Source organism: Candoia aspera, chromosome 1 (genome assembly GCF_035149785.1).
Source record: "Candoia aspera isolate rCanAsp1 chromosome 1, rCanAsp1.hap2, whole genome shotgun sequence".
In the NCBI taxonomy this organism is placed as follows: Eukaryota; Metazoa; Chordata; class Lepidosauria; order Squamata; family Boidae; genus Candoia; species Candoia aspera.
Window position 1 is genome coordinate 193,612,633 of NC_086153.1, and position 24,168 is coordinate 193,636,800.

The 24,168-nt window shown below is 39.0% G+C and overlaps 1 protein-coding gene across 1 annotated transcript in view; it reads right to left on the reverse strand.

The window, feature by feature from the left end:
* MYO3B (myosin IIIB) overlaps nucleotides 1-24,168 on the reverse strand; it is a 241,767-nt gene that overhangs the window by 98,892 nt on the left and 118,707 nt on the right. The window contains exons 20-21 of the mRNA XM_063305914.1: nucleotides 22,923-23,011; nucleotides 21,774-21,903 (exon numbers count right to left, since the gene is read on the reverse strand). Coding sequence (XP_063161984.1) covers nucleotides 21,774-21,903; nucleotides 22,923-23,011 — 219 coding nt within the window. The remainder of the gene's footprint in view (nucleotides 1-21,773; nucleotides 21,904-22,922; nucleotides 23,012-24,168) is intronic.

The window sequence follows — 24,168 nt, forward strand, 5'->3', positions numbered from 1 at the left end:
ACACGGCGCCCCCTGCAGGTTGGTGACCGATAGGGGCACACAGTTCACTTCAAAATTTTGGCGGGAATTTTTAAAACTAATCGGGACTAAGCAAGCACTGTCCACTGCGTGGCATCCACACACGGACGGATCTACAGAGATCCTAAACTCAACACTTGAACAGTTCCTGAGGGCATTCATAAATTACCAACAGGACAACTGGGTGGACCTACTACCTTTTGCAGAGGTAGCCTATAACAATGCGGTACAACAGAGCACTGGCCACACCCCATTTAAGGTGGTCTATGGAAGGGACTTTGTACCGATACCAAAACTGCCTCAACCAGATGCCCCACCCTGCTCACCAGACGACTGGGCGGCACAGCTGGCAACAACCTGGCCAATCATCCAAACGGCCCTAACAGATGCACAAACTACGTATAAAAAATATGCGGACAACCACAGGGCGGAGGCACCGAACTACAAAGTGGGAGATAGGGTCTACCTCTCCACTAAGTTCATAAAAACCTCGCAACCCTCGAAGAAAGAGATCCTTCTTGGGTTTCCACATAATACTTTCCCAGCTATGAGATACCAAGGACAGTTCCTCTGCAGATATTAATACATGAGTAGGTGCACCCTGGGAGAGGCATTCCTTCAAGTATTGGGGTCCTAAACAATTGAGAGCCTTAAGCATCATTACTAGAGTCATGAATTCTGACTGGTAATATGTGGCAGCCAATGCAAGTTTTTTTTAGGACCACTTTTATGTTTTCTGAAAAGTGTTCCAGATAACAGCCTTGTTACCACATGCTATCTGTGAGGTTTGAGCCTGCTTCTGACTCTGAAAATGAAATTTATTTGGAGTCAGAAGGGGCAAACAAAACCTATCAGCAAGGTCTCAAAGAATCTAAACCAGGAAGTGACTCAGCCGAGCAGGAGAAATCACAGGAGATGATTGGACAAACTCTGGAGGAAGATTTGAAGCCTCCAATCAGTGCTCAAGAGAGGAAAGCAGAGAAGCGCACAAAAGAAAAAGAAGTGCAATTGGCTGGTAAGGGAAAATGGCGCGAAAAGGAGCAAATAAAAAGGCAGGTGTGCCAAGAGCAAGCTGCCAGAGACAACCACTCCCTTGAGCTCACAGCACCTGTGGAAGAATCCTTAGCAGCGTTGGAAGCCTTGCCTGCAGCCAGCATGGAACCAGTGCCGTGCTTTCTGCCTTTGCGGAACAGCCTTTTGCTCGGGTCACTCCAGTAGAGCCTCTCTCCACCATTTCTGTTGAGCACAGTCTCGCGTCCAGCTGCAAGCCTCATCGCTTCGCTTCAACACGATCCGGGTGTGCCTCCAGATCCAAGCCTTGCCTGAACACTCCAGTCCAGTCCAGCCTTGCCTCCAGATCCCAGTCTTGTCTAAGTGCTCCAGCCCAGTCTAGCCTTGTCGCCACATTTAAGCCTTGTCTCAACGCTCCAATCCAGTCCAGCCTTGTCTCCAGCTTCGAGCCTTGCCTAGGCATCCCAGCCAAGTCCAGTCCTGCCTGCAGAACCCAGCCTTGCCTAGACACTCAAGCCAAGTCCAGCCTTGTCTCCAGAACCAAGCCCTGCCCAGATACTCCAGCCCAGCCTTGTCTAGCCTCTGTGTGCCAGCCTGATCCAGCCTGCACGTCAGGACACCAATCCCAGGGTTCAGCCTCTCCTTTGCCACGCACCCTAGCTCCTTCCAGCCTTGCAGCTTTGATCTGAGAATTAGCCAAGTTCTGCTTGCTGCCTTGCCACAGTCTGACCCTGCAGTGTCGCCTGGGTGTCCTTTGCCACCTGGGTGGACTTGATCGAATTACATGCTCTAATCTATTGCAAGAACTTGCTATTGTAGATAGTTTACTCAATAAAGAATTTTATTAGTAACTCTATCAGGCTGTTTCATAGCATGAACAGGACACTATCCTAGCTGCAAATTTGGAATCATCTTCAAGAGATGTAGATTGATTGATTGATTGATTGATTATGTACCATCAAGCCATTTTTGATTCCTAGGAACCACATAGATAGATTTTCTCCATCACAGTCTGTCCTTAACCTGGTCCTTCCAATGGTGCATTCATCACCACTATAACTGAGTCCATCCACCTTGTTGTGGGTTGTCCTCTTCTTCTCTTTCCTTCCACCTTTCCCAGCATTAGAACCTTTTCCAGAGAGCCAGGTCTTTGCATATAATGTGTCTGAAGAACTTTCGCTTCTGTAAAGTGTCACAGGGAGTACCATAGCTTTTCTGATTCTGATCTTTGTAAGTATAGACACATCACAGCATCTGAATATCGTTTCCAAGGACTTCATGGCTGCTCTACCAAGTTCTACTCTGCAGTGTATTTCTTGAGTAGAGTTATTACAGTAATCCAGATTGGAAGTTACAAGAACATGGACTATGGTGGCTAGGCCATCATATATGTCTGAATAATGTAAGCATGACATAATCATTAATTCATTTAAAGGGCTCCCTCTTTAGCCTCTGATTGGTTCTACCACTAACATGCTAATCTTGAGAGTATAAAATAACTGAGCAGTAAATGTTTTGCCCTAAGTTATAGTAAGAGCATGAACTACCTGAGCCACCACTGCTATGACTTCAAAGTCTGCCTAGATTAATTGGTCAAAAATAATGGATGTGATCCAGCCAGTTAAGTACTTTTAAATGCTTTTGCTTTCAAAAGAAATTGTCAGCATTAGTTGGATAGTGCCATCTGTGTTATATGTTGGGAATAAATAGAGTGGCTTGTTGTCTGGCTGGTAAAATATTTGTTGTGAACATTTTTAGGCTATTCTTAAAAATTGTTTTTGCAGATTTTTAAATAAAAGAAAGATAGAGAGACTTTAAAAATAAAAGCTTTGAGAGGAAGGAAGGAAGGAAGGAAGTGATGTGGCCTAAGCATGTGCAAGCCATTCCAGATACATTTCAAAGTTTTAAGTAGTGAGTGGAGCACAAGATGTCCAAATGTTTTCTCTGGCTACATATCTTCAGAGGCTAAACTGTGATTAATAGCATTGAAAGAACCCTTTGAAGCAGGATTGGTGACATCAAAGTCCTAATCCATGGGTGGCAGGATTTTTATAATGAGTGGGAAGCATTTTAACACATTTCAAAGGATTTACAGCATGAATAAACAATAGGCCACTGCAGATGTGCCACACACCTTTCAGAAACATAACACATAAATAAGTTTCAATTTTAATTTAAATGTAAATAAAGTGTTAACACTTCTTTTCAGATGTTAAAAGTGCCTTATTTGCAACAAGTTCATTGGTTTTTACTCACTGCTTTTGCAGAACTTAGCTGATATAGTATCAGCTATAATTTGGAAATAAAAATAGCTTCATGGAATTAACACAATTCCATGAAGCTATTTTTATTTCCAAATTATAGCTGATACTGTATAACTGGAAAGAGGCAGTATTTTAAAAAGTGTGTGTGTGTATATCTATCTATCTATAATTCTACATACATAAATCATTTTCTGGGAAGCAAGATTTAATTAACATAATGGAATATTACATAGAAAACAATATGTTTTGACTTGAATTTCAAGAAAACTCTTGAAAATACAATGGGAGCTAGCAGTGAACATAAACAAATTAATATACAACAACAGTAGTTGTTTATAATTCATGATCACTTTTTTATGTGAGTTATCTGGTAAATTTTAAAAAAAATGGGCAGAAAATCCTTTTGTTCCTCCACAGAATTATTTTTCTTAGTGAAATTAGCTAGATAAGGTCAGATTAAAAGTTCTCCATAAATATGAACATTTGATTTGAGGAAAGAAAACTAATTTTTGAACTTTTGTGTTTTAAATATTTAAGTTATGTTGTCCCTTTCTTGCCTGTGAAATCAAGGGGCTCAAATGACTGAAAGAGTTCTGTAATATAATGAAATAATCTATGGAAACATTGCCAATTGGGAAAATATGGAATAAAGAATAAAAGTTCTACATAAATTCAGAAAAATTACATGCCACACACACAAATACCCACATTTTGCCAATGGATAAAATTGTTTATGGAGCTTAAGGCTTTGGCCCACCTATAGCTTAATTTTTTATTGTTATTATTTTGTTTCTAGTGGGTAATGTTTGTAGAGCAAAAAATCAAATATCCTCTCCTGTGCCTATTTCCACTAGCATTTATGGTCCTTGCAGATCTGTACATAACACAATGTAGATGGAGAATAGATTCATTTGTTATTTCCAATAATGAATTCCAAAATGATATTTTATTTTCATGGGGAAATAATTATTATTTGGTTTGCTGACCAGGTAACAAAAAGGATCATTAGAACCCCTAAATTATATTATCCCCTTGAGTTTGCTACCACTAGTAACAAGGTTTTCCTTCCAGATCTCGTTCAAATATACATTTTAAATTTCTGTTTCAAAATCTTTTCAACCCCACAATCCAATGACACGAATCTTAACCATGACATTTATAATTGTTAACATTCCCTCATAACAGCCCAGTAACAGCATGTTCTGAAACATTAACCTTCTATAAATACAAAAAGCCTTCAGTATTAATTATCCGCCAATTTTCTTCACAAAGCAGTTGCAATGCCTCCTGATCACACCATTTAGAGTATATTTACACAAAAGTAAGTGTTGCTGAATGCTGAATTCTTACTTCCCAATAAGAAACGGTCGCTCTCAAAACAAACTGACATATGCAGCCGGATGCTGGCTTTTGGGAAGCACAGTACCATTCAACTTCCCTAAAAGCAATAATCAGAGTTTGGTTTCACAAGACAAGTTTTACAGAACAAACTATAAGTATAGCCAAAGAACCTCATTATATAATTGACATCGATTGTAGCCATGCAGTAAATGAATCTACACTTCTTTCTTAAACGTACTCCTTTGACTTCATTTGGGCTTTCCTTTCTCTTCCCTAGTGAATGTACACAGGATCACATTTTTTAAAATGTTTGAAATAATGTAATGATTACTCAAAAATCTTTTATTTGTTGGACTAATTTCTTAAAGTTCTAGGATGGCAGCAGAGTGGAAATTTTCTGGATTTCTCTGCTGCCATCCAGTAGTCATCCAGATTTCTGCAGCATAGATTTGGTCGTCGTTTAGTACATACCCAAGAATTTTAAAAACTGAGTAAAAGTTTTCCCATCCTAAATTGGGCTGATGAAACAAACAAAAATGGGTTGATTGGTGGGGGAGATAAGAAATAGATTACTGTTCTTGACTGAGCATGAGCACAGCTGCGTTGTGCATGATAGATAGATAATTTGATTTATATAGCTGTCATCTCACAATATCAACTCTGGGCGGCTCACAACATACTGGCTGGGTTCACAGAACATGGTGAACCATAAAGTCACCATACTGGCTAGTTTCACATCATATTTTAGCCTCACATGTTGTGCAATCCCATTCACTGAGTGACAACATCCAGATTGCAAAGACTGTTCAAGCTTCTGGCCCGTGGTGATACAGCAAAAGGCTTGTAAGAAGGAACACTCCAATTCTGTAACCACTTACTTGGGAGGAACCCCTATGAATGCTTCTGCAAAGACACATATAGAAAGACGATATCATATGGCAGTAGATTATTGGATTAAGACCGGTATTAAATTATATTGGATTAAGATTCCAGTTTAAGTTATGGACTAGCTATGAAGCATCCTGGGTGACAGGAATGAAATTTGCTGTCTGCTTTGCTGATCCATATCCTGCCTGCCAGTCCCTTCCATGGTAATAGGTAACAGAGCTTAGCAGATTTTACACATCTTGAGGCTGCCCTTGAATAGGGTCAATATAATGGGGAAGATATTATTTTGACACTGATACAACTAACGATAATTTAAACTCATCTGTGGGCTGGGAATGAGATGAAGGCAATGTCATGGGCACAGGACAGGAAAAAAAAATGTTGCCAGGATATATTTCTGCTGTGGTTAGTGCCAAGTGATGATTTAACCATAAAATGGATTATTATATATTTTAGCATATTTCACTGCATGTTGGGAAGGCTTTTTGCAAGTGGCAGAATTTAAAAACTACTATCAGTAGGCATACATTTAGTTGAGAGAGGGCTTTGCTGAAGATGAAGAAAACACATAAAGCAGAAATTTCTCAATTAAATCCTCTTTTATTCTGTTTGGAACATCACTGCTCTCATTTCCTTATTTTTCATGCTATTTTTATCCCAACTTTCAGAACAAGCACTCTCAGAAGAGTTACCAAACCAGAAGTCCCCCCTCCCCCCACAATTTCTTTTATCTAATGCTGTGTCAAATTATTAGCTCTCCTTTAATATATGAATGTTGGCAGAGTGAGTTGAAGAGAACAAATAGGCTCCCCTGTGAAATCCTTCTGGAATTTGCACATCGTAGGAGGAAAAGGGAAATGGTTTTACTTTCCCTCTTTTATTGTTTTAAAAAGCCTCCCCCCAATATGCTCACTCACAGGGTGTAATAAGATTGCATTAATTCACAATTTAATGGTGGTTGGGTGAGGACAGAGCTGTTTATTTATTTTATTTTATTTTATTTGTTTAAATTTTTATCACCGTCCATCTCCCCCAGCAGGGGACTCTGTTGTCTTCTTGGAAATTTGCTTTTCTGAGTTTCAAGTCTTAGAGCAGCCACAACACCAAACTCAGGTGAGGGGAGGGCAGTGATGTTGAAAACTACCCTTGCAAATTACCATGGGTCCTCTTTTGAGATAGCAGTGAATGAAATTGGACTACAGCAACCAGCTGGGGCTCCTACTTGTATCCCACCTGCCCTGCCACCTGGCAGGATTTCTGCCCAAGCTCCTTGTCCTTGTTCCCAGGCTGGGGTTGGAATATTTTGATTATTGAGTTGCGGAGTTTCAGTCTCCATGATCCAGGGCTGGATTCTAGGAAAGCCTCCAGGTGATTAATTCATATAGATGGGCACACCCAGGAGCTTGTTTTTGCCTCAGAGTAGCTGATGTATAATCTGAATATGGAGGTCATTACTCATAATTCTTTGCCATTTTCAGATCATTTTATGGTGTGAATGCGAATTGTTGACCTCTGGGACCACTGGAGAGTGGGAAGCTAATTAAGATAGTCCACCCCATATGCCTTATGGATCTGGATGGATTCCAATGGGTGCTTGAAGATTGTCCCAGCAACCTCCAAGACAGTTCTGTCCAACCCTTGGTTGGATCCTGGAATCAGGAAGCAACCAGAGCACTTGATGCAGTTGCTCCCAAGCAGCCTCTCATTCTTCCAATCTAGAATCTCCTTGGTGAACCAGGGAGCTCTAGGAGATGAAACAGAAGCGACACTTAGAGTTTCAGTGGAGAAAGACAAAAAGTAAATCTGACCAAGAAAGAATAACAGTCAGTGTTCATGCTCGCACTGTGGCAATAAGAGCCCTGTCAATATTTCTCTGTCTTTATTGCACTGGCAGATTGTCACTTAGCAGCTCTTTTAAGGCAGCCCACTCCCTTTTAGGAGTGGATGGACAGGAAGAACAGCCACCAGAGAGATGTGAGGCATTTACATAGCATTCTGCTGATGAAGTCACTCTTGAGTCTTGATTCCACATGGGTGGGATCTAAGTGTTGACTGGGGCAATGACTTAAAATGTGATCTGGGATTTTTTTGGCCTGTGGCCTCAGACAAACTGAATAAGGTGCTTTCTAGCATGTTCTCTGCAATTCGTGGAGTGGTCCCATGCTTCTCCTGGCTCCTTCACTGGGTGGGAAAGGGATAAGTAGCTCAAAGTTGTTGAGAAGTCTGGGACTTCAGTTACAGAATGCCCTAGAAAAAATGAACTATCTGGAATCTTTTCAATCAGGATTCAGGTCCAGGATGGAAAGAAAATGGCACTGATCACCTTGGGTGATATTTATTGGGACTTGGATGGAGGAGCCTACCTTCCTGGTCTTTTGGGGCCTCTCAGTAGATGAGAAGTTGGACCAGTGATCACTCCCTTGTGGGGTGCTACAGAGTTCAGGACTCTCACTACTGTTTAATATCTACAAGATAACTCGGATAGATCATCTGTCAGTCTGGGATGAGGTATCATTAATGTCTCTGTAAACACCCAACATTTGCCCTCTATAGATTGACACAAGCACAAGCTGCTGAAAGTAGGGGACAGAAGAAATAATGGATGGGAACATCCATATGTATTTCAACCCCCATTCAGGTTTCATCCAGAATTCACCATTCAAGTTGTAGCCTGGTAAACTTAAACTCTCATCTAAGCAATTAAGATGGAAAATAAAATTCTTTGGGTACTGTGGCATTTACTGTACTGATGAGAGACTTTTCATTGGGTTTTAGATGACTGATTAATGCAACTGTGAGGTGTTTTGAAATAATTCAGAAGAGGTTCTTTGGAGTGAGCACAAATATAACACTTTTCTGCAACTCTTCAAAGCAGCCATGAGATTGAAAGGCCTGGCTGCTTTAAAGGGAAATGGAGAGGTATTATTCATACCTTGTGCGCTCCAGGCACCTTTTCAGAATCAAATCTAAAACACTGCGCAGCCTTACTAACCAATAACATCCTGACATCAATCTTCCTTCACTTGGATCCATCCAGATGTTTTAGAGTGTTATTCCCATAACTTTGGGTTAAGGTTGAAAACAGTTGCACTATAAAACATTTAGATAGGGCTATGCATGGAAAAACTGCTCCACCATGATTGTACAAACCAACCCTGAATTTGAGAAAAGGCCTCATGAAGTCACTTGAGAAATATGATAAAACCCTCACATAACCTTGATTTGGCTAAATGCAGCTCTACTGAATTTGATCTAATTCATTTATGTCCCACATCTGCAAGCCAGTATATTTCACAATTGTTCCTTTGCCCATTTGTGATTTAAGTCTTCTTTTTATGCATAACACTATTGGCAATGTGGCAAAATACAATTAATTTTCACAAGCTTTTATCATATGGGCCATATTTGTAGAAACAAGAAAAGCCCTTTTAAATTCTAAGGGAAGCACAACAGGCTTTCAATTAACTTTGCTCAATTCTTGGAAAATATACATTTTGATTTATCTATAAATGGAAACATTATCACTGTAATAGCTTTTGTTACTGATCCATTATACCAAAGGTGGGGGAGGGGGGTCCTCAGCTATCTTTTAGTAGGGAAATCATGCAACCTCAAAACCCCACTCCATTTTATTAGGAGGTGAATTCATAAACTGCAAATAGCTTTAGAGTCTTTTCCTTTCCTCTGCATGGAAATAAAAAAAATGGGGGAGGAAGGGAATAAACTTAAGTGGAAGCATATTACATATAACAGAATAAATATTATATATATATATATATATATATATATATATATATATATATATATATATCAAGCCTTGGAATAAATTCTGTACATACATCAGTCATAGTGATACTGGAATTCAAGTGGTCTGAAAAACACTGTGAGTTTCCTGAAACTGCCCTTTGCTAGAGAAAATGCTATTAAATTAAAAGCAAAATAATAATTGTATGATTATGATCAGCACTGCCAGGTTGCATCTGACAAATATTCATCTTCTTCTTCTGATGGAGCAGTATATGAGGTGAGCCTATATTCTGCTCTTCCTTCTGCCATTTGTAACAGCTAAAATCCCACTTGCACAATGGGCAAAATTGAGTAACTAGTTTATAAAACTAATATAAATATTTAGCTCCTTTGCCAAAATACTTCAATTGCTTTTATTAAATACTAAAGTGCCAAAGGGTCCTACAAAGTGCATGGGGAGTAGAACCGAACCAAATACCAAAAATTTGCGAGTAGTTTACTTGTTCCATTCAGTATTGAAACATAAGCAATGCTAGTTTGTAATTTGAAAAAAGGAGTTGAATAAAAAATTATCAGAATTTAATGGGAGGGAGTATATCCACACTCCATGGTAAATCAACTCTTGCATTCCAGTTTGAGGTCATGTTAGAAAATCAAAAGGACTTTGAATCTAGCAGACACAAAACTATAAACCTGGTCACTTCCAACATACCTTATTTTTGCTTTGACCAATGTTTGAAGGAAGTAGCCACAGAGGGTAGAAGGGAAGGAGGAAGAGGATTTTTTCCAATTTTAGAAGGGAAAACTGTATAAGCCAATAGTTCTTGAGATAACTTCCCAGGGTTCATAAGTCTGCAATCTAAGACCAACATCCAATGAACCTGAAATAGGAGGTTCAGGTAGGATAAAAAGTACTACATATTCACATAGTACATAGACATAGACAAACTGCAAAATTCAGCACTACTAGATGGCTACCAACCCAGATAGCTTTAAAAGAAGATTAAGCTATCAGTGTCAATTAGTCATGATGATTATAAATTCCCTCCACTCTCAGGTGCAGGATACCTCCAAGTCCCAATTGTTGGGGAACGTAAGAAAGAAGTAACTTTTCTCTATCTTGCATGGTGGAAATATACTGAACTAAATAGAGTTATGACTAGGATGAGGATTTCTATGACATGTCATATTTTTTCTGGAACCTTTATTTGAATTTATAAGTAAGTTAAAACATGTTTTAGAGTAATCTGGTGAGAATTAGATGCTTTTTATTTTGCCTGAAAAGTCATATTTTGACTTTTTAAAGGTGTTATGTCATATTTCTGCTTAATTTTGTAACAAACATCATATTTTGGTCATTCCTGATAAGCCAGCAAGTTCGAGCCAGCAAAGAAAGTGAGTATTTGCCTGTTGTTGTTTTTTTCCTTATTCACTCCCCAACTCGGTGAGGTGTGTGTGTGTTTGTGAGAGAGAGAGAGAGAGAGAAAGAGAGAGAGGTGGAAACAAAGGCTTTGCCCCTGACCAGGCCTGAAAAAAAGAGTGAGAATTTGCCTTTTTTTCCCCCTTTTTCTCATTTGCTCCCCAACTCAGGTCTGTGTGTGTTCAAGGTGGTGGAGTCACATGAGACCTGCAGTCTGATTTTAATATGCCTAAAAGTAGATGTTCAGTGAGTGTAAAATTATGGCATCTTGTTCAGGAATTCGGGGAGCAGATTTTCAGTAGTGATGGTGATATTTTATTTTGTAAATTGTGTGACTTTAAGGTATCGCCCCAAAAGTGTTGTAATATTCAACAACATTGTGACACTGCAAAACACAAGAGTTGTTTAGCAAGATTTACCTTCACTGAGAACAGGCAACGTCTCCTTTTTGAGAGAGCTTCTTCTTCAACTGCAGGTTCATCAACTACCCAGTCAGAATTTTGTAAGGATCTCTGTACAATGATGGTTACTTCAAATATTCCCTTAAGGAAATTAGGTAGTGGTAGCCTCGCATTTTTGGAGAAGTACACCAGTCACCCGATTCCAAATGAATCAACTGTAAGGAAAAATTACATCTCTGCCTACTATGAAGATGTGTTAGGAAAGATAAGATCTGCTGTTGACAGCAATAAGAGATGGGTTTCAATAGATGAAACAAGTGGTGTAAACAGAAGATATGTAGCCAGTGTTGTTATCAGCACTCTGAAATGTGACAAGCCTGGTGAAGTATTTCTTCTAACATGTGAAACTCTACAAAAAGTAAACAATTCCATTATTGCTATGCTCTTTGACAATTCTATGAAACTACTCTGGCCGGATGGTATAAAAAGGGGAAATATCCTTCTCTTTGTAACAGATGCTGCTCCATACCTGACTAAAGCAACCAAGGGACTTAAACTTCTTTATCCCAAAATGATCCATATCACATGCCTTGCACATGGTTTACACAGAGTGGCCGAAGAGGTTCGAGGCAACTATCCTGATGTAGATAAGATAGTTTCAAATGGGAAAAAAATGTTCATTAAAGCTCCACTTCAAGTACAAAAGTTCAAAGAAATTGCTCCTACTTTGGCTTTCCCTCTCCAACCTGTTGTGACACATTGGGGGACTTGGCTGGATGCGGCTATGTATTATTTCACAAATTATGCTTCCTTGCAGTGGATAGTTAAAGAATTTGACTGTTGTGAATCTTCCTCCATCAAGATTGTGCAAGATTACTTTTCTGAAACCTTGGCTGGAAACTTAGGATATATAGGATCTCACTTCAGTGGATTATCAAGAGCAATCACCTGCCTTGAAACTGTAGGAATGAAACTTAGTGATGCACTGAATATTGTAAAACAAACTGAGAGTGATTTAAAGCAAGCAAAGGGGAAAGTGGCTGAAAAAATTAGTGATAAACTGCAAAGAGTTCTGCAATCTAATCTGGGTTATTCAACATTTTGCAAAATAAGTAACCTTCTAAATGACTCGAAGCAAAATTTGAAGACTTAGAGCCAGAATTTTCTCCAGATGAGTTTGCTTTTTTCAAATTTGTTCCTATAACCTCTTGTGACATTGAACAGAGTTACTCCAGTTACAAGAACATACTGGTGGACCACAGAAGGAGTTTTGAGTTTGATAACCTCAAGATGCACATGGTCATCCAATGCAGTTCTGCTGTTAATGAAAACTAATCCAGGGATGACCATTTTACTCTCAAAATGTTCATCTGATTCCTTCAGTACTAGCACTTCTGCACTGGAAGTGAAGAAGAATAAACCTTTTAATTTGTGTGTGTGTGTGTGTGTGTGTGTAAGCACAGATTTTTAAAATGCTAATTTCAAAAAAATTGTAAAGTCATATTTTTGCTTTAAAAGTCATATTTTTGCTTTAATTGGTCAAATTTAAATGGTTTTAAGGTCATAAATGCTTGCATATTTCTAACATTTTTAGGTCATAGAAATCCTCGCCCTACTATGAGTATCATGGTTTTGCTCTGTTATGATCCAGCATCCAGAGCCAAATGCAACATGGTAGGGACTAGGATGAGGCAGACAATTACACATTCTTCTCTAACTTCCTCCATGATAATCTGTTAAAAACAACCATAAAATCAGAAGACCTTATCAGCATCTTACTTAGCATGGTAAAGAGTTGTTAGTCGGCTATCTGTAGATGGCATTATTACTTCTATTCTGAAAATATTCTGGACTGTGCTGCTTCATATTTCCCCTTATATATTGCATATAACCATAAGTCTTGCCAGGGAATAATCATTTTTTTTTCAGAAAAACCAAAGATAAAATAATGATTCTAATAGACGAGAATATATGTAGCTCCGGGTTGAATTGTGGAGTCCTTGGTGCTCTTTGAGCTTGGCTGAACCAAGAACCAAGCTCAGACCTAAGCTCAAAGAAAAACAAGGACTCTCTGAAATAATGAAATGATCATCAATAACTCAGTCCAGCCAGTTGCCTCCTGACTGTGAAATATTTTTAAAAAGTAAAAAGAAAAGATTATCTCAGAAATGTTCTAGAACTGATAAAAGTTATAGTTGTTGCAGAGATTAGTAGGATCTTCCACAAAGAAAACATTTTTATTTATTTATTTATTTATTTATTTATATTTATAAATTTATTCACTGCCCATCTCTGCCTCATGGGGGACTCTGGGCGGTTTACAATAAAACCAAGTTAAGATTTAAAACCATTCCAATACAGCATTTTTATATTACAGATATGATACAGATTTTTATATTTTAATATTGTTCATTACTGTTTCAGTTCTGCTCTATGTGGCTTCTATGCTTCATACAGACTTATTTGGGAATAAGCCGCATGCAACTCATTTGGTCTGATTTCTGTGTAACTGCTCTGCAGAATGTATTCTAATAAGCAAATACACTTTTTTCTCCCAAACTGAGTGGAAAGGTGTTTTACAAATACAATTTGAGTGATATTTAGAAAGTGTGTTTAGTAATACCACCCCTGTCACTTTCAAAGTCATATTTTCTTTGCTCTGTGACAGCACCACCTTGTGGAACAACAATTGCAAACCTTCTCTCGTTCCACCAAAAGCCCTGTACTTGTGATGTAATAATGTATGTTTTTCTGTTGTGCAGAACTGTTCAGTTTTTATATAAAAAATCTAATTTCAAAGCTGCTTACTCTGCAAGCCACCAGAATTCGGTGCAGTCTGTTGTATGAATCTACAGTATATATTTATTTATGCCCTCCTTTCCCAGGTTCCTGTATTTAAAAGACACACACAATCCAAGAAGTTGCCTCCTCATTGCAGATCCAATATTAGGCAGTGAGTTGAATAACAACCCCAACTTGTAAATCTATTGTATTAAAGCAACTGTTGTTAACAATAAAACAGTGAAAAAGATCTAAAACAGTTTGCAATAAGGTAAAGAGGCAAAACCACCAACAGCATTGGCGCTCTCAAGAAAAGGCAGCTAATTGAAACAGTCAACTGATGTAACCAGACATATCTCTTGCCAGGCTATTACAGATTCTAGACACAACTACAAAAAGGATTTTCTTTATGCCCATTTGCCTTATATCAAATCTTGCTACTGATCCAGCTAGCTTAGTATGGCTTATTCTACAACAACAGACAATTTTCCAACGTTTCAGAATGAAATCTTTTCTAGTCTCACTTGGAGATGCCAGGGAATGAGTACCCAAGACTTTCTGAATAGAAAATACATGGCGTTTCACTAATTACAGCCCAGGGACTCAAAGAAAGCCCTAAGAAATTAGCTAAGTTTGTCACATCTGCACAGATTTTATCAGACTTTAAACAAAGGGAAGGGAGAAAAATCTTCCATAAAATCATAGATGCCTATCAAATAACGTGAGTGAAAAATAATCATTTTATATTTTTTTCATTTGGAGGCACTCCCAATATGGAAATCTGTAGATGAATAGGAAAAGAGGGGATTACATATATTTCTATTGTGTTATTTGCTTTGGGGGTAAACAACAGAACATTGCAGAAAAAGATCAAGAAATTGTAAGCAAAAGAAATTAAAGGCAGGTGTTATGAAAGAAGAAAAAAAATCTAAGTAAATACCATAACTCAAAACATCTTCATATATACTTCCTTTGTTTTTGTTTTCCCTCATACCCTAGGAATTACAGTTTCATTCTCAACACCTCACTTCTCAAGCAGGACCTTTTCAAAATCTCTGTGTACCTCCTGGCTAATACATGTGTGCAGTAACTTTATGTTCCAACAGCAATAGCATTTGGCCAAAAAGAAAAGGGAAATCGTTGAATCATTTGTAACATCATCATCAACAACCACATCTACAAGCTAATCTTTGATTAAAGAGAACCAGTCCAATCATAAGACACAATGTAAAGCTTTAGGCATCCACCAAGAAGAATGGTAAATAAGAGTGCCCTGGTTCAGATACAATATAGAAGATAGGTGGGAATTATAGAAGATAGGTGGATTACAAATGGAGAATAACTCCTTAAATGGAAGATAATTTCCTAGATCCTTCATAAAATTCTGTGACTGAAGCAGGCCTTGTTTGAACCACTCAAAGGCAGTTATGTCCATTGGCAGCAAACGCTGGGCTTGCCTATTCCCCCAACTACCTTTCATATAGCCAGGGGAAAGAGATCTGAATTCAAAATGAATTCCGATTGCATTACAATAATGTTCAGGAGATGTTGCTTTGATTATACTATGATTTGTTAATGCCAGAATTATAAAATATGATTTAATCCTGGTTTATTGGGATAAGCTTAAATTAAGCCAACCTTCCCAGTTCATAAATTAACTGCTGACTTAATAAATGTATTAAGAAATATTTTCAGGCCTCCCTTAATTTTAGAACATTCCTTTAAAGTTTCTAAATAATAAAACTTCAAAACTTGTACCTGAAATAGATATTCTTAATCCTGGTAGGCTAAAAATACAAACAGCTTTGTGTTTGTGAATTCTGCTCTGTTAGGTTCTGAGATGTTCTTTCTAGTCAAAACCTGCCATAGAATTCATAGAATCTTCATGAAGATTCTGTCAAATTCTGGAATTCATAATAGACTTCCTTAGTCCTCTAACCAAAGGTACTATCTGAAAACACCACAGTCCTGAGATAGCATGCATTATCTCAGCCAAGGTCTCCCCACTATCTTTGATGATTCATTATGGGGACAGAACAACCCCATTTGTGTGAAATGGGCAATTGAGTTCCTATATCTAAGCAGTTATAAGCAGCATATCTTGCACTGAAAACATAATGCAGCTGTTCCTGTTTCAGAATGTAACTGTGTGAGTTGTTATTCCATAACAGAAGGAATTATAGAAGATAGGTGGATTACATATGGAAAATAACTCCTTAAATGGAAGATAATTTCCTAGATCCTTCATAAAATTCTGTGAATGAATCAGGCCTTGTTTGAACCAATCATTGGCACAATCTACACCATTCAGGCTATGGCTTTTATAGAAATGTTTGGGTACATTTATACATTTCTAGCTAAGTGTATCATAGAGGAAGACACCTATTTCTCTCTCTCTGTTTCACCCCACCCTCCCAGCCACACACACACCCCCATGGCAAGCACATACTTAGGGCTCATCCTCACCTCTCCCTAACTGCAGCATGAAGATGCCCTGATAACCGTTTGTGAAGGACATGTCTGCATGCCACTGCCTTTGTCCCATCCCAGCCCACCACAGAGGGAGCTTCAATTTGTCTTTAGCTATTCCAGTTTGCATGTAATGTTCTCCATCTTCTCACGTCTTCCATTGGACATGATCTGTGCCATTTTATGGACAATGCTGGTGATGATGTGGTCACAGGCTGGACTCTACCCAGATCCCATTAGCTTCTTTGAGTTTCTGTAGGTGTGTCACCTCTACTCCTTGGGCATTGTTTTCCAGGGCTATTCCACTTTTGGCAGTATGAAAGCCTGGCTCTTTCAAAGTGCATTATCTCCTCTGTACCTGCTCTCCTCTGATCACACAAATCAGCTATGTGGGATTGGAAACTAGCAAATAAAGACCCATTTCTCCATGCTTCTCCTGCTATCCCACCCAATCCTGACAGCTGATCCCCAGGCTGGGAGTACCAAGAGAAACAAGGGACGGGAATTGACCCTTGACCATCAGGTCTCTGATTACACAGGGGTGATCTGTGGGATCAGACTCCTAGTGGCCAAAGAGCCGTATCTCCTTCAGGTAGCTTGAAAAGCAAGTATGAGATGCTATGGCAGGGGGAGGCATGTCAAAGCAAGCAGTCCATTACAGAAAAGCATCAGAAGCTCAGAATTTAAGCCTTGGAACATACAGTACATATCTACAGAACCAAATTCTTGGCTTTCGTTCAAGCTGCTCTTTATTATAACTCAGGCTACCTTTAAGTGCAATGAAGTATCTTGTCTACTTCTTGTCTTCCAGTGAGAACATTGTATTCCAGAGAAATTTCAGGGGCCTGTGGGCAATGTGAGAGTAGATTCCCACACTGATAAGGAAACTGGTAACCATTGTGTAAACACCATCCAGGTGCAGGCCAGCTCACATTCTCAGAAGCAGCAAACTTCACTCCCCTCAACAGAAAGTGTGGGAAAAACAGGTAGAAATTAACTGCTTTGAAATGTGTATGTGTGAGAGAGAGAGGGAGGGAGGGAGGGAGAGGGAGAGAGTCGGTCAGTCAGTCAGTGATTTGAAAGCAGAATTACTGGTTGGAATTCTTACGGTGTCAACTTAATATTTTTTTCTTAATTAATCTTAATCAGAGATCACAGAGACCTTCTTTCCAGCCCTGTTTGTCATTACAGAGTTCTGACAGGCATCCCTGGACAGCTAGGGCTGTGTGTGACGAACAGGAACCTCTCCTGTATTCCCACAGTGCCCTGCCAGCTCCTGGCACTGTTTTTCATGCTTCTTGCACTGGGCAGCCTCCGCTGCCTTATGGAAGACTGGGCAGAAAGGCTACCCAGGGGAGTAGGGAAGCCTTTCTCAGTTTACTGGAGAGCCCCAACCCACCTGTGGATCATTGGGTTGTCTTAGCCAGGAAATCTCCATCCACCCCATAAATCAGCTCCCCTGGCTGATCTGTAAGACAGTGGCAGGGCTTCATGGCAATACAAGGAAGCCTCCAGTTTTTTCAGGAAGTCCGGTCTGCAGAACAGCATTCTTGATACCATCCTTTGGCAGATGGCTCAATCCATGGGTCTAGCCATCTCCAAACTCCACTTCTCCCTCAGCGACAGCTCCACCCCTCGTTAGGGACAGCGACTGGTAGATGGTCACTGCACCGTCAAGTGATACCCAGTGAGAGGGGAAATAAAGATGGGAAAGTTCACCAAATGTTTTCCTTGATTAGTCACATATCGAATATATAAGGATAGCTAATTATATAAGGACAGCACCAGTCCCTGGTCTCATCACTGAGAGTGACTAGGGCTCAGCAGTCGAGGAAGAGTGGTTTGCACCATCATACTTTTAACATATTTTACTGAAAGCTGCCCAGAGTCATCACTGAACGAGATTGGGTGGTGGATAAATTTATTAAATAAATAAATAAATACAAAAATAAATAAATAAAATAAAATAAAATAAAATAAAATAAACCTATCCAGTTGAGGCAATCAGAAATCTAGGCCAGAGATTCTTTTGGTAATCTAGAGAAGGGGACAAATTAAACTTCAAAAGTTCACCTGTAAGATTTCCTGCCTTCATGTTACTATTTGAGGAATTGTTCAACATAAATGTTAATACTGCCTAAATATTTTCAAACTGAGAAGCCATATTATTTATGAAAGAAATATACTATCCCCCCATATATGTTACGCTTTCAGCACTTTAAAGATAGGAGGGTCACATTCAAATTAAGAAGATCAAAATCAACTGTCTACAGTAAAGAGGATGGATATTTACAACAGAAAGGGATGGCCACAGACTACTGTAACACCTTTTAGTCTATATCCAACCTTTCACCAAAGAAAACAAACAAAAAACAAGACTCAGATGCTTCAGTACCTGTACTTCAGAGCTCTGAAACTTAGCTAGTTCAGTCATACTATGTATAAATTCAGATTTCTAAACTACATGCAATGATATAACTGGGAAAGCTGGAACTTGTTCGTACTTTGAGATTCTATTTTTTTTCTGCAGCTTTTCTATGATAAGTCTGCTTTGTGCACAGGAACAGTGTGAATTTTTCGCTTCACGCTGCAAGTACTTCAAGTCCTTTGAGTTAATCACAGGCTTTAGAAAACAGCAATTCTTTTGAAGCATATATAAACTGCAATCACGACTGACCCCAACCTGTTTCAGCCCCTATCTAACCCATTCCAGATAGTTTCAGGCCAAGATTCAGCACTGGAACTCCCTTGAACACCCTGATGGGTGACCTACTCTAGAGGAAAGATGGAGAGTACAACCGTATTGATCCTTCTGGATATCTTTTGAGACCATCCACCATAGTACCCTGCTGAGTTGACAATCTGGAGCTGGAATAGGGGGCAGTCTTCTTTCATGGTTCCCCTACCCTTTACACAGTCCACACTAGAAGGTTTCCACTTGGCCTGTGGGCCAGTGTCTGGATATTGTAAAAAGCTGGATGACGACCGTAAAGTAAAGATGAATCTTAACAAGATGGAGACCGTCATGCGTACTGATGGCGAGCAGGAGGGGGCTTCTATCCAGGGTGGAAAATGCATGCGTAGTACTGAGGAATTAAGCAGCCATTCAAAGAGACACAGATCAAACCCACCTTAACTTTTGGGGTTTATATGTCTGGGGTTTTCCCACACTTCTTCAGTTTGTTAGGATTCTGTTTTACGTAGCAGTAATAAACACTAGAGACCTACTCCTCGTCTCAGTGTGATTTCTGACTGTTAGGACAGAGACATTGTGAATTGTCTGGTTTGGGATGCAGTAGAAAGAAAGGAAGTGCAAGGGCAATAACACCCTCTTAGAAACATATAGAGGTTGTCATGAGTAAGGATGGCGAGCAGGGGGCTCCCATCCAGACTGTCAAGCGCATGCGTAGCACTGATGAATTGTTCAGCCATTCAAAGAGACACAGATTGGGACCGCCTTAACCCTTGGGGGTTATATGTCTGGGTTTTTCCCACGCTTCTTCAGTTTGTTAGGATTCCTGTTAAGTACTAGCAATAAATATTAGAGACCAGTTCTCAGTGTGTTTCCTGGTTGTTAGGACAGAGGTTCTCTAAACCAAGTTTTATGATGGCATGAATTATTATTTGAATATAGTCCATATGACATCAATTGTTGTCAATTGTTGACAATTCATCAACAATCACAACTATACATGTGAACTGCCTCTTACTGAACGTTAGCCAGTTCGAAACAATACAGTAGTTTAGTATCCATCACTAAGAAATCTCAGCAATTTCACAGGTAGAAATTGCCTCCTGGCCACCCCTTCTCTAAGCTAAGCTCTGAAAATTATCCAGTGCACTGACCAGCACTGTCAATGAACGCAACTATCTTAATTAAAAATTAATTTTGCTGTCTTTGTGAAATAGCTTTAGTGATTAATTCTTTTCTAATTTTGTCACAGGAGTATTAATGCAACACTTAGGAATATCCCAAACTGCACAGAGCAGAGGAAGGTATTTTCTTGCTCCAAAGATCTTCTCCTCTACTGTCCCTTCCCCTGAAATATCCCCCCACAAATAATATATTAATGACATGTTCTGTGTCTTCTGAAATTAATTTCACTATCAGATTATCGAGAACAAAATAAGATGAAGCAGATTCATTACTGAAAGCAAAATAAAAACTCTTACATTAGAAGATCTGCCATTTGACACATTAACAGCGTAATAATTTTGCATCTATGACTGGTAAACTACTGTTATATTATTCCTGTGAAGATGTCTTGAAGGCCATCTGCAAACTTCTGGAAGCAGTTAAAGTTTGTTCCTGAAGCTTCTTTTTTTCTGTAAAAGTGGAGGAGTTCTTACTGCCTTTGACAAAATTTGCACAGAAATACAATAAATGTTGTTTTGGTACTTTATCACTTCATAACTACTGGTCTCTACCCTCTCATACCTGGTCTTTCTATCTGCACACTTCAGCAGATCTAAAATTAAGGAAGCATAATTTTTCTCGGGTGCTAATCTGCAGGGACATAAAATATTGCTCCCTTATCCCTCATTTTCCTCTCTGCTAAATTAAGATACTGAACCACCCGTATGGCTAAGACCAGAATATTTTAGGGAAATTTTCTCCATATATGGCTACAATAGATGAAATTATTGAGAGAGAAGCTCCAGATACTTTCACCATCCAACATAAAATTGACTATGACTAGGAATAATATTATTTTCAACTGTGGGGCCTCTTTTGTTATTAGTTAATAAAATAACAATATACCTAGCCTACTTACCTATTATATTAGTAAATACATTAGTAAAGCAAAGGTAGAAAAGTTGCAGTCCTGCAGGAACTGGTGAATTAACAGCTTCCTGAAGATCCATAATGATCAGTGGTGAGGGCTGCTAGGAGTGGGCATTCAGTTGTATTTGAAAAAAAACAATTTCTGAACCCTGATAATAACTCTCAATATTAAATCCCATGTTGCACATTGGAGGTGGGGAGGGGAAGGATGAGATAAGGTCTGGCCTTCTTTGGTGGGAGGCGGGTGCATAGGTTATACAAACCACAGAGATAGGTTGCTCCTCCAATTTCTCTGGCAGGTGGTTTGTTGTTTTGTTTTTTGTTTTTTGTGGTGGTTGTTGCTTTCATAGTAAAAGCTGCATTTACTTTGCTACTACAAGCCTTACTTCAGTAAATACATTTCTAATAGTAAACTCCACACCTGTGGTTTAAAAATGATCATAAAACACACGTTCAATAAGCCGCAAGAGGGACGCAAAGAGCACGTATTAATGTTTCTTCTCATATTCCTCTCCTTACAAAATATGGATGAAAGAAATTAATAATAAGCAATTTCAAAAAGAGTCTTCTAAAATCTGGTTTCTGAACGCTGAGCATTTAGCCAGTGGGAAGCCCTTAATTTTTAACAGACTTCCGATGAGCTGTACCTGTTTTGGTCAAAGGACTTGAAAAAAGCTGCTGAAGAAGCCTGTTCTCTGAAGTCCTCAATACCACCATTATGTCAGCAGGAAGGGTGTCTCTGTTCTTCTCAAGGAAGCCATAAGCATCATACTGAACCTGTAAAATGTGGGAGTTAAATGGGAAACAGGCTCTTACAAGCTTCTGTCACCTGTTGTACTTCAAGTAAAGGATGGACAGCTTCTCCCTCCATGGCCATGTGCAGTGCTCAGTCACCCACACCTATTTATGTGCACTTATTTTCATGTGTACACACCCACAACTATTTCTCCTCTTCAGCAATATCAGTACATCTTGCTACACAAGAAAAGTTAAACTGCTCTGCTCCCCATTTCTCTTTGCTTCTCTTTTTTTCCTGAATTGTCAGTGTGGCAGCCACTGCTGATTTTGCTGATTTCTGGATGACCTACCAGACACAGAGACCTCTCAGTGTAACCTGGTACGAAGTTTTCTAGTCACTGAGCTTTGTTTTCATGAAATGTTCTGTTCCTTGTAAAGCCTGGCAACCATAAAGTAAGGAGCCAAGCAGCAGATGCTTTGACTTTTGCTCTGAGAAGACTGGTCTTCAGCCTTAAAGAAGCAAGGCACTTCATGAAATTGGCAGCAACAGGAACAGCTGCAGTTCCAGAGGACAGACAAGGGGGAAGGGGACCGGCAAAACTATGGGTTGCAGATGTACCACCATATTATAAATCAAGAATTAGGATCAATTGGTGCTGTAACTCTTCTGAAATCACAAGTGTTGCACCTGCCAAATGGCTTGAGGGCATCTGAAGTCCACTGTACCATCACACTCAGTTCTGTTGGTCATCAGAGGCTAAAATATCATGGGTTGCAAAACAGTTTCTAAATTTTAAAATGTAAACTCATTAAAAGCATTAAGCAAAGAAGAATAATCTGAAAGTCATTTAAGGCAGGGTTCCTCAACCTTGGCAACTTTAAGATGTGTGGACTTCAACTCCCAGAATTCCCCAGTCAGCATGGCTGGCTGGGGAATTCTGGGAATTGAAGTCCACACATCTTAAAGTTGCCAAGGTTGAGGAACCCTGATTTAAGGGAAATCTAAGGGCTGGATAATTTATTACATTTGAATTTAGTACAAGTTATAGAAGCTTTACCTTTCCAGCATAATGCTGAATGCCAAAACAGAGCTCCACTCGTCTGGATCTCCAGAAGTACTTGCATCGCAGATTATCTTCAAATTTATCTGTTCATTTAAAAAAAAGAAAACTACATTAACAGTCCATTCTTTTGATGGCCACAAGGACAAATCTTTTCACATTGGAAAAGAGATGTTTTGCTGATGATATCAGATTGCGAAACCAAACTTAAAGAATACACAGGAAAGACAAAACTAATGGTATAGATTCAAAAGAGAAATTTAACTAAATTCAAGTAAGAATTGCTCCCTCATATATTACTTAACAAGTCAAATTCAGATATTTAGAGTATGGTTTCAAAGGGGAAAGAAACCAAAATAGATGAAACAAATAGAATAAATAGAAATCAGAAACAGTTCCTAATGTTTACAAATACTGTATATTAATTGCAATTATCAGTCAGTGTTCAATGGAAGGGAAAAGTGTAACTTGTAATCAAGTAGTTTCCTAATAATGTTTTTACTGATTTTTTTTTCTTTTTTCTTCTTTTGTATATCAATAGCCATTCTTCTTCTCTCTTTTCTGTGTGATTATTTGTATTTACTTTCTGAATAATAAGAACTGGAAATATTAAAAATGGTCCATTGTTTGGATTGCAAATCAGCCTTGCCCATTACAGTTGCTTCCTGACCATATAATCAGAACTATTTCCCCCTCAGTACCAGCTGCAACCTACATTGCTTCTTTGGTATCTCCCACGATGTTTTTTATTTTTCATTATTGCCATTTACATAAGATAGTAATTAGCTCAGCAACATAGGTAAATCACTTTTCTCTTGTATTTCTATCAAAAGTCTCCTCAGGCTACCTTTCCAGTTGTATGGTAGCTGTGTGACCAAGTTTGTCTGAAGGACATGCCAATCTCAGTTTAACCTAAAGGCTGCTTCACACAACCTGCTGGCCATGGCTCAAATATGATTTTCTAATTGTTTTTACGGTATATCCCCAGTCTACTGTGGAAGCAGCCTAAATTCACCCTTGGTGGTTCCATTTTTAAAGTAGAGTTTTCTATCTTCTCCTGATACAAGTCTTGACCTACAGTTGATATATAATATCTCATTCTTAATTCTGATGGTGAGGGGGTCAGAGGTTGGCATCTGCCAAGTTCCTACTGTCCAACTGAGGCTGCTGTAGGTATGCTCCCTCCATTCCAGTCACTAGGCACTGGCCTGGCCTGCTGGAGAAACCAGACACCTATTCATGC